This window comes from Montipora foliosa, chromosome 10 (assembly GCF_036669935.1).
Source record: "Montipora foliosa isolate CH-2021 chromosome 10, ASM3666993v2, whole genome shotgun sequence".
NCBI classification, from domain to species: Eukaryota; Metazoa; Cnidaria; class Anthozoa; order Scleractinia; family Acroporidae; genus Montipora; species Montipora foliosa.
Genome location: NC_090878.1, coordinates 2,356,747 through 2,368,485, shown reverse-complemented (window position 1 = coordinate 2,368,485; position 11,739 = coordinate 2,356,747). Strand labels below are relative to the sequence as shown.

Sequence of the window (11,739 nt, the reverse complement as noted above, 5' to 3'; positions counted from 1 at the left end):
ATGGCTTTTTGGGCCCGAAAAGTTTTCAGGACTTTCGAGAACGGGCCCCAGGCCCGAAAAAGCATTTGTAAAACTGCCATCCCCTTGTTTTACAAAGCTGGTATTTCAAAAAAAGAGCAAAAAGCAAAATGACTAGTAAAAGACTCAAAACTTCTCGACTCGCAAAAGACCCGAAATCTCTCGGGACTTTCGGGACAACATCCCTTGAGTAAGACTGGTGCCAAGTTGTTGTCATTTTCCCGCCAGGCCGTTCAAATTTCAACATGGCGGAAACGGAGGAGCAAAATGGAGAATCTGTAGAAGTAAATTTACAAAATGAAGAAACCGCAATGGGGAGATTAACTCAATTCCCACAAACTAGAGTTCGTAATATGATGAAGATAGATCCTGATCTGCATTTGGCCAACAGAGAGTCTGTTTTCCTTCTTACAAAGGCTGCGGTAAGTCAGATGTGTAGTTGTCAGCTCCAGCTGACATGACCAGTCTTACACGTTAATTGTGTATAATTTCTGAGCATCATATTATTACCTATCTTCCACCATCATTAAGTCCCTCCTTTTCCATTGTTTTACCCCACAGATTCCTCTTTCATGTCCCTTGTTCCTCTTGCTCTTTAAATTTAATTTTCCTGTGGAGGAAATAAAAAAAAATATAAAAAATTGTGTTGAGATTTAGCCAGGTAATTTCTTGTTTTTCTCGTCATTTTTAGGAGTTGTTTGTCGAATATTTTGTGAAGGAAGCATACAAAAGGACAGTATTAGGAAAACGAAAAACTATACAGAAAAGAGATTTGGGTAAGTTTGAATTGTATAGGTGTTTTGCGACCAGCCTCTAGAGACACGGATAGCAATACTGCAATGCGCAATTGCTGGTGGACGAACAGAAATTATTATTATTATTATTATTATTATTATTATTATTACTCTGACCTCGATGAGCTCTAAACTTGAGCCTGCGATATGGTCACGTGATACTGGTCACATTGGCATACATGGAAGGGTGGATGTATGTACAGTCATACTTAACAAATAGATTCCATGTTGCCGTGCGTCTGTTCAGTAATAGATCACAGATGACGTCAAAATGTGGTAAGAACAAAAAGTGGCACACGAGAGCGATAGCCGAGTGTGTCACTGATGTTCTTACCACATTTTGACGTCTTCTGTGATCTATTACTGAACAGACCCACGGCAACATGGAATCTATTTGTTTTATATAATAAAGAATTTAACTTTATTCGCATAAAAGCTGATGGTGACGTCAATCGTGCGTCTGTCCTCTAATAGATCATAGGCAAGAACCAATCAAAATCCGTGAATAACGTGGGTTATTATATAAAGTCACATGGTGGGCAAAACCAAATTTTCTCGCACAGATTTGTGACCATATTTTCTTACTCATGCTGCTCTGTGAGTAATGATAGTAATAGTAATAATAACAGTGATATTGATAATGATGCTAATGATGGTAGCAAAACTTTTGAAGGGCGCGGGGCATAAAGGGCGTAATGTCAATTATTTTTTTGCCTTTTTCGATTTTGCGCAAAAGGGCAACATTCTTAACCCATTGACTCTCAGGGGTTCCCCATTGACAAATTATCATTGTCTGTCGTTAGACAGAGTATAATAGTAACTAATTATGGCCGGTTTAGGCCAGTTTGGGAATCAAAGGTTTAAGGCCACTTGAAAATTTTCAGCAGATTTTGAGCAGAATCAAAAGATAGCTGACACTTTGGCTTGAGCTACTGCCCCGAGTCCTTCAAATATTTTACTATTTGGACAATTTATGGGGAGAGCTATTTGAAAACTGTTCTTTTATAGATGCAACCATTGATGAAAATGATGAAATGGCTTTTTTGGATGGTGAGTTGTAGTATATTATTGTACAGACATGCCACAGCACTGATCTCAAAAGTGCAGAGGTGTCAATAAAATACCGGGTACTGGCCTTATCGCGGTTTTGGAAGCCATCTTGAAGAGTAGGCAAACATGTCCGAAAACAACAGTGTTTCTATGGGAATCTGCATTAAAATAACTTGAGAAAACCTTGAATGTAGAAAAATTTGTGAATGGCAAACTTTAGTTCCTAACCAAAAGATTTTATTGACAAAATCTGGGGATCCTATCTGCACTAGAATTTGCCCAGTGGAGTTTTAAATTTTGCCATACAATTGCTTGAAATTTATGCTCAGTCAGACAAGTGTCTCAGGGGTAAATGGGTTAAGTTGCTTGTCTAACTGCAATGATCCAGGTTTCACTTCATGCCCATCCCGCAGTTTAATTGAATTTATTGTCAGATCATTTCATTGACCTCTTACATGCATCACCTACCAGTTAGCTTAGTTGATTGAGTATTGAACCACCGTGTGGGAGGTCGTGAGGTCAACTCTGGGCTGGACCAACACTCAGGGTTGGCTTATGGTGCATGAGACCACAATCATAAGCAAAAACAACCATAAATAAAAAGGGACTTAACAAAGTGCTGGAGCATGTAGATGTATGTAGATATAATTATTTTGAACTGCAGTATTGACAAGCTCAGGAGCTGGCATCCTAGTCCTAAAGCAAGTGTGGCACAACTTTCATTTCATTGTCATCCAGCAGTTGAAGGTCAATATAAAATTCGGGTCAGAATAAGTTTAATTCTATTTGATTTTTCATTATTAATGGGAATAAAATGATGGATAATAAGACTCGAATTCGATTAAAATCATTTTGACCTAAACTACCTCATATTTTGATCTAGAACATACACACTGTCTAATCAGAAGACAAGAAAAGCCATGTCTTTGGCTTCTAATTGCCTGGTATTCACTCACAAAACAGCATGAATTACTGGTAATTTTCGCTTCAACAACATATTTTTTGCAAAAATGCCTGGTTATTTTTAACTTACATGTAGTACATGAATATAACATTGTTTGTTTATCTCATAAGGTACCTTGGACTAAAACTATTCAGACAAGATGAGAGCTGGCTCACAATGAAATGCCTCCTGCACTAGCATTAATCAAAGGAAGTGCTGTCTTAAAGTGTAATTCCTTTTCAATAGTTAATACAGACATTGTAAATTGATATTGGTATAATATAAGTTATTCTTTGGACATCGGGAAGAAATGTTGGTTTAAAGTAGTTCTTGACAGGCACTTAGAGATGAGGTTAAAAAGAAACCACCAAGCTCACTATGGAACCCAGTGGGTTAGTTTGGCCTGTGAAGCTTAAAAAAATCTCATACCCCATCTCATCATGGTTGTAGTCTGTAACAAAGTCCTTTTCATTTGCTAAGAATAGCCAGCTGGTAGCTCTCAGTGGCATTCTTCTCCTTTAGATGAATTGCAAGAGTGATAGTGTTTTTCCTAAAATGAATGAATGATTTGTTTATTACAATCCACTGCATTTGAGGGAGGCACTGCATTTCAAGTGCTGGTCAGATAATGCATAAACAGCGCAAAGAAAAATACAATGATTTGTTGAATTATATTAAGGAAAAGGTAACTTTTAACTTTATTTATGTGTCTAGTTGTTCTAGTGCTTGAGCACTAATTGGGGACACTGTAAACTGAAAATTAATTAACAATCAAGGTAAATCAAGTTGAATGTTGGTTTTTGTAGAGAGGGGAAAACCGGAGTACCCGGAGAAAAAAGTCTTGGTACAGAGAAGAGAACCAACAAACTCAACCCACATATGACGCCGAGTCTGGGAATCGAACCTGGGCCACATTGGTGGGAGGCGAGTGCTCTCACCACTGCGCCATCCCTGCACCCCTAAAAATAATTATTAAGCTAGATATGGGAGGGTGGTGCAGTGTCTTCATGGTTAGTATGCTCAACTCCGGATTGAGTGGTCCAGGTTCAGGTCCTGGCTGGGGACATTGCCATCCGTGTCAGACAACAGTACAACGCCCACAGCTAGAACCAATGCGACCCACAGAGATGTGGCCCTTTCCAGACAGGAGAATACATAGCTGTCCTCACAAAATATTATTCTCAATGGCCATCTGCTAAGATCTTCAAAACAGTCACCTCAACCGCCCTGCTTTTTCACCAAACATGGTTACCCTGAAGAAATCAAGACTGATAATGCATCATATTTTACATCAGGTCAATTCAAAGAAACCCTGGAGTTATGGGAAGTGAAAGCCAAAACAGTCACCAAGTATTGGCCTCAGGCAAATGGACAGGTGGAATGACAAAATGAAGTTGTTGAGAAACATGATTGTTCAAACCACTGTCATCAAAGGAAAAGACTGGAGAAAATCCCTACTGACTGTTAAACTATAATCGCACCGCTGGGCATTGCACCACCCCACATTGCTAAACTGCTAATGCAAAGGAAACTCTGAACAAAGATAGCCAGCATTCAAACAGTGAGGAGTACATCTGATTCAATCGTCAGCGCCAAAGCTGCCCAAGAAAAATGATTGAAAGCGAAAGAGTACATCGACCGTAAACGACAAAATGGGCGATCTTGTCCTGATCACCCAGCGACACGTCAACAAGTATTTGACAAAATTCCACAGAAACGTCATGAGAATCATTGAAGTTTGGAGCACACAAATAGTTATGGAAGATGAACAAGGGAAACAGCACAGGCATAACTCGTTACGTGTGAAGCTATTTGTTTAATGGGGTTCGAAACAAGTTAACACACCAGGCTTCGGTTGTTCAAAAGGTGGATAACGCTATCCACCGGATAAATCACTATCCAATACAGTGGATAGCGATTTATCTGGCAGATAGCACTATTCACCCTTTGAACAACTGGGACCAGATTTAGATGATGACATCATAATTAACCATTGCCCTACGACCACATCCACGCCATCTTACACAGGTGCCAACCAACCCCACCCAGCAAACAGCAACACCGCCTAGTGCAACTCAGACACCAGGCCAATCAAGGCCCCAAAGATTGGCCAGGCAGAAGATCACACCAGCTTACCTGAAGGACTATGTGTCAAAATAAGAGAAAGTTTTGAGCTTTGTTTACTTTATTGTTCCTGTAGAGCATTAAGCTAAATTTTGATTGAACATTGAATTGAACTACAGTGTATAATTGGCCACTCCATTATTTCACAGGAATAACAGAATTACTAACATGAGGTTTTGACAAAATGAGAAACAAAAATTTGCACAGAAAATTTATCTAATAACTATGTTGTTTGCATTTGCTTTTCTGGCTGTTAATGACTTGGATATTTAAAAGCAAGGAAATCACCTAAAATTGAGCACTATACATGTCCATAGTAGGGATGTATGGTTTTTTCTGGCCCTGGTTTTGGATCCGCTTGCGCATCCTGCCACATTCCTTGTCTGATTTATTTGTATTACAGGAATTTAAGGGTAAAATAGTTTATGTTTATCTGAGCGAAGCGAATTAGAACATAAGAGATTTTACCAATAGTTTTACGATGAAAGCACACACGGGGCTGTACAGGCTGTGTGATTTCAAAAAGACACTCGGTTTAATGTTCCGCCATAACTAACTTCAAGATCTTGAGATTGCTGGATCGAGGACAAAATGACGTCAAACGCTCACTAGTTTAAGAATGCGATGCATTTATACACCGCAGAACTAATATGCAGCATGGGAGTTTTGGGCTTTCAAACTTTGAAACTCGTGTTTTGCATAATATAATTAGGCAGCATTCATACCCTGAAATTTTAAGCTAGTGAGCCTTTGACATCACTTTTCCCTAGATCCAACCCTCTGAGGTCCAATCAGTCAGTTTTGATTGTGAGTAATGGCGGACTGTGAAATCCAAAACTTAAAATCAAAGTAAATGGTCTTTGGATAAAAGTCAAAGCTCGAAATTTGCCAGTCAGGTGTGAAGCAAATACAGGGGCACTTAAAGGCATCATTATTTTACTCAGCGGTCAGTCAAACCATTTTTCATCTACCAAACCTAAACCTTGGATTTTCATTTTGCATGAATTCTTAGAGATGGTTGCCTATTAAGTTGCCAATTAACACAAACACCCAGTCAGTTATGGGTTTGAATTCTGTGTAGTTGCTTACCCCTGGTCATATCTAATGTAATCATCTTTCTAACTTGCATTTCATGTTCGTTTTGCAGTTCAAAAAATATACAAAAGTTCATATATTCTTAATTAAGTCCTTGCCATTAAATTTACCAACGGTCATTACAGGGATAGATCAAAGATTTTTGATAGGGTGTCAGTGATACATGTATACAGATCTAACGTGATCCATTAAGGCATACCCATTCCCTCCCCCTAAAAAAAGTTGGATTTGTTAGTGTTGAAATATCATTATTTCATTGGAGTTTAGTAGTTTGAAGGACTGTTGTTGATCATATTGACTGACATTTCATGAACTTATCAAGTAAAATGGCTTTGACCACGTTATATTATTTACTGGAAATATTTCTCAATCCCGCAGTCCTCTCATATATCCGCAGTTCAAATTTTCCTTTTCACCAGTAGCCTGCTTCAGGCTCTCAGTCGGGAAAGAACAAAACTGCGTGCGAAAAACGAAGGGGTTGTACCCCCACTCGTTTTGCTCGTTTTCGTACGCAATTTTTTTTTTCTCTTTCCCGACTATCTGGGAGCCTGGAACAAGCTATTTCACCAGGGGTATGTGGGTTTAGCGTTTTCCCGCCATTTAAACTAACTCGCGCGAACACAAAGCATTTAAAACTTGCGAGGAATGTTCTGTTCCCGTGAAAATGGTTAATTATCCTTGGAATTACTCCAAACCTTTTAGTCATGGGTTTTTGGTTATTTCCTTTTTTGTTTTGAGTCCTTGGTTTTAACCGTGGTGGCTTGAACTACTGTGGTAAATTCGTGTTTCTTTCATGGTGCGCTTGCTTCCATATTTGCAAAATGGACTTTCCATATTTGTCAATGGCACCCATAAATTTTGTAGCGTGGTCCACGAAAGCAAAGCTGTAGATTTCGCGTAACCGAGCTTGTCGATTTAAGAAAATTGCCTGATTTCATTCGAATTTTCGCATAAGTTATATTCTCAACGAGTTTTATTTTAACAAAAATTATGTATCGAACTGTTGTGAGCGCTGGTCGTCGATTTTACTTAATCAAGACTTTGAAAACAACTCTCCTGACGCACTCGCCTGCGAGATCTCTCAATATTTCGTTTACTTTGGCTCGTTGTTCTTCAAGTTTAGCACAGAAATTTAGTTTGGAACAGATCGCTCCACCTGGCGATGACTTTATGCGGCGACATATCGGTCCAGATGCAGTCGAACAAAGCGAGATGCTGGGAACTCTGAATTTACAGGTAACATGAATTAATGAATGATATGAGTTTCTGTGGCGCATACTGTTGCGTTGTTATGAACAGGAGTTGAACTCGTATTTTGTCGTTGTTTTAGAGCGTTGATGAATTGATCGAGAAAACCTTGCCGTCCGTAATCAAATTTTCGAAGGATCTGGAAATGAAGGAACCGTTAAGTAAGTTGTAAATATAGAAAAACATGTTTTAATATAGCTAGGAAAAACGTCGCGCCGCGACTGTTTACGATGCTAAAATTGAATTAATGCAAGTTATAATTCTAGGATCTTGCCAATGGTTTGGTTTTCCAAAGTAATTTTCCGCCGCCGGCATGTTTTTGTCGGGTGGAAAATCACTTGAAACAGCGGGATACTTGACACAATTACCCTCCGGTCATTTTGGCTTCGTGCATGCGATGTTCCAAACATGTTACTGTGTAAATATTAACTTTCTGCCATTTATCGGGTCATTTTCCGTGTCACTTACCGAATGGATCACATGATATTTCAATTTGGGACACCGCGTCACGCAACTCCTTGCAAGTTTTATATTGCAACCACAGGTCACCCAAGCTCTCTATTGGTGACTATATATGGGGAAATACAGGAAGCATGGAGTGAAGTTCAAGGAAATTTGTAAGAAATTACAAATGAAAATGGATAAAATTTCCCACATGGCTTTTTGTCGTTGTCCTTAATACTCACACACAGTTTCAGAAAAAAATTAATAAGGTTGACTATCACCTCCTCTAGAAGGAAAACGAAAAAATTAGAAGCTGACACCGCCATCCTAGTCCAATCGACCCAAATGTGGCATGATTTTTTTCATGCAAACCGAATCCAATCGGTAAATAAAGATGTCCAACTCTTGGAATAAGAGATGCCTGAAACTCTGAAACCACTAAAGGCTCTCCAGCTAGCTGAGTGAAGGCAGCAGGCTCTGTGAAGCTTATAAATTGACCTTCCTTCCTTGGGGCACCTAGTGACAAGTAAACTGATTTGTCATTGGCCAGGGACATAGTGTTGCTAGTCAACCCCCTTATTTTAACAAATGGGCACATTCTCTTCGAACAGAGCAGAGAATCAACTTTTGCAATGATTAAAATTCCACTCTTATACTGTTCATAAGGAAGTTGAGTGTTCCTGTTATTATTGTAGGTGGCCTGTAATCTCTGCAAACAAAACTATTAAAAAAGTGAATTAACTTCATACATGTATATTTAAGGTGATTCCTCAGAAAAAAAAGTTGAATGTTCCCTACTAATCCCTGTTTTAAGAACTACAATAAAAAAGATATGTCACCGTGCTTACTTAAGAGATACAATGGGCCAATCTTACCTCATTGATGCCTGTACTGATACTGATCATGCGTGTTATTTCCTCAGCTCAGGGTACATTTTGCAGTAGCTAAACGAGAGGGTTTTTAAAGTAACACTTGAAAAAACACCTGATAGGTAGAAAGTCTAGAGCACATGGAACACTGTCTTATATAGTTTATGGAAAAATCACTGAACTTAAAACGACGTTGACTCCAAACCTTTCTCAAATCATTTATTTCAAGATCATAATTTACAGCCTTGGGTAAGGGGCTTTGTGTACATTTTTAGCTATATCTGTGTTTTTCTTTCTGATAAATTTAAAAAAAAAAATCTTTTTAAAGGGGATAATTTGCACACCAAAAATATGGAGTAAAAAATATAGGTCACCATGCTCGTTTAAGAGTAAAACACCATTGTACCTGCCTGTCTTGATTATCGTAGATTGAAACAACAAAATTCGCCTTGTTCTTGGAATGTGCGCGCTTATTCGCAAAGAATTATGGGTCATTCACAACCTCTCTCACCTGTTTTGAGAACTGTTTTACCATATATGATCGACTTACACCATATTTCCAATCTTGCAAAGTTGATCCAATTAATTTACTATTGACACCATATGCACAGTGCAATACTGAGGAATCACCATAAAAATGGGCAAGTTTTAGTGCTACAAATCCCAGAAAGGGATGGACATGGGCCACCAAAGGAACCAACAAACCCTGTCATCAATATAGTGACTCCTCCCTCCCCTCTTTCCCCCCCCCCCCCCCCACCCTCACAGCATTGTCAGGACACTTCAGGCTCACAGCAAACCCAACCAACATTAATTTTTTTTGTTATCCTGGTTTTCACATCTCAGTGCTCACTGCACCATCCAAGTTTAAGTTTATTTATTCTTTGAATTACTAACATTGTTCAATATTTAGTCAGTGTGTCGCTGCTTCCAAAAGTAAAATAATGTGCAATTAAACAGAAGAAGAGGTTTTCATTAATTAATTAATGTAAAATGATAACAAAAGTTAACTGTAAAAATAAAATGTATTTCATTGCTAGCAGAGCTTTTCATGCCATGAGGGACCTATGCTGGAAGGGAACAAAGATTACACAAACACATTTAGATAATTTAATTTGAAAATATCATACTTTGATGAAGTTGATAACCATTTCTGGAGCACCTTATTCAATGTAATTGCAGGTGAGACAGATATGTTAGAGAAGCTATGGCAGATAGCTGAACGCAATCAGATATGGAGATCATATATTGGAATGGGTTATTATGACTGTCACATGCCAAAGCCGATTCTAAGAAACATCTTGGAAAATCCGGGATGGTAAGTGTTTTAGTTCTGAAGAGACATTTACAGAAGAAACGACAAGAATTTGGGTGTTGACCATAATGTGGTAGCAGTAGTCTATTAAGTACGCTGACTCTTTACCTCAGATCCTTGTGAAGTTCGAATGACAGCACACAATCTAAAGCTTTTTTTCTAGTTGTATGTCAACATAACATGTATAGTACCAGCAAGCATCAATAACAAATACACAAAGTACAAGATGCTGAGTGACCTGGCCTACAAAATACTTGGAGTACGTGGATGGTGATTGGTTAATAAGAAACTTGACTTATCATTAAAGTCCTTATTTCAAAACTTTGACTTGCCCTTAACAAGATTGCTATATTATTTACTGTTTATACTGGTTAGTTGTGAACCATTTTTAACAGTCTTAATAGGATAAGGTTTCCTATAACTGTGTGGTAGACCATCCAAACTTTTCTAATTATTAGAAGGTCATACCATCTCTATTATATGAAGGACTTGAATTTTTGGCAATATTAATTCATCAATGCAGGGTTCTCCCTAGTTTTCAGCGCAACAGGTATGGCATCTTTTCAAACCGGTAAAGCAATTTGTTAATGTTGGACGTTCTGCAAAGGACGTTTGCAGGTGATAATAAGTGCTCTTACATGCGGTAAATTTTACCGGTTACTGCCTGATAAGGAGAACCCTGCAATGATGGCATAAAATTGGAAATTTAATCATTCTAATCATAATCATTTTTGTGACTTTATGTCTTTGCAATTTGTTAACAGTGGGGTAACATGTACATTAACTTGAGGTTGCAAAGTTTTAGCAATTTTTGTTTGCCCTTTTGAGACTGCATCACTCGTTTATTGGTTTTTAACACTTTATCTACCCAGTATTTTTTAGAAGAAAAATAAGTTATCAGTACTGTTAATTATCTATTTTCAAGAATTTTTTTCTTTCCAACACATCTTGAAATGTACCATACACACCAACTCAGCTTGGACAAAATGGAAAACTTCTTGAAACTGAATTTCAGAAACCATTTTTTCAGAAGACTTGCTGTAAATCACTCAGTAGTTGACAAATTACAACCATTAGTTCATTTTTAACTCATCAGGACCACACCCTACACCCCTTACCAACCTGAACTGGCACAGGGGCGACTGGAGTCTCTATTGAATTTCCAGACAATGGTCAGTGATCTTACAGGTTTGGACATTGCTAATGCATCACTTCTTGATGAAGCAACGTCTGCTGCTGAAGCCATGGCCCTGTGCTATAGGTGAGTTAGAAATGATTGTGTCTTTTTATCTTGAATAAATGAGTTTACATGTTAGTTTCTGAAGAACTTGTGGTGCTGTGTCCATGGGGAAGTAGAATACAGAAAAGGGTTTTTTCAATGGAGTTGGCACGGTAAATTAATCACCATAAAGAAATTTGAAAGCTGATATTTTGAGCTCAGTTGAAGGGCTAACACTGGAAACGTCAGCTTTCAATTTTCTTTATGGTGGTTAACTTACCATGAGCCCTTCTCTGTTAAACCTTAGAGCTTGGAAACCACTTTGTCCTAAACAAATGCCTGTAATTAGGTCCATCACAAATACTATTTCTAAGAGATCCTCAGCTATTAGCTGTTGCACAGAAAGGTAGAGGGCTGTAGTGTATGGCATTTAGACCAAAAAGGGCACCATTATGTTAAAATAAAATTTCAATAATGTGCATGTGATCTGCTGCAGCAAGTGCAGATGAAGAGCAAAGATTGGATTTGAATTAGGGACCAAGAAAGTAATTTTTTTGGAGTTCGGAATGGGATATAAGATTCAGTGCATCTACATGTTAACCCTGTGCTGACCACTGAAC

At 38.3% G+C, this 11,739-nt stretch overlaps 2 protein-coding genes across 2 annotated transcripts in view; both read left to right on the top strand.

The window, feature by feature from the left end:
• The first annotated feature begins 241 nt into the window (after window positions 1-241).
• LOC137973697 (DNA polymerase epsilon subunit 4-like) lies at window positions 242-3,103 on the top strand. Its single transcript, XM_068820571.1, has 4 exons — window positions 242-440; window positions 710-794; window positions 1,821-1,862; window positions 2,937-3,103. The coding sequence occupies exons 1-4, from the start codon at window positions 264-266 to the stop codon at window positions 2,948-2,950; spliced, it is 318 nt and encodes a 105-aa protein (XP_068676672.1). The 5' UTR covers window positions 242-263; the 3' UTR covers window positions 2,951-3,103.
• Window positions 3,104-6,622: 3,519 nt separating this feature from the next.
• Window positions 6,623-11,739, top strand: part of LOC137973693 (glycine dehydrogenase (decarboxylating), mitochondrial-like) — a 31,568-nt gene continuing 26,451 nt past the window's right edge. The window contains exons 1-4 of the mRNA XM_068820566.1: window positions 6,623-7,260; window positions 7,355-7,433; window positions 9,768-9,903; window positions 10,997-11,161. Coding sequence (XP_068676667.1) covers window positions 7,015-7,260; window positions 7,355-7,433; window positions 9,768-9,903; window positions 10,997-11,161 — 626 coding nt within the window. The 5' untranslated portion in view covers window positions 6,623-7,014. The remainder of the gene's footprint in view (window positions 7,261-7,354; window positions 7,434-9,767; window positions 9,904-10,996; window positions 11,162-11,739) is intronic.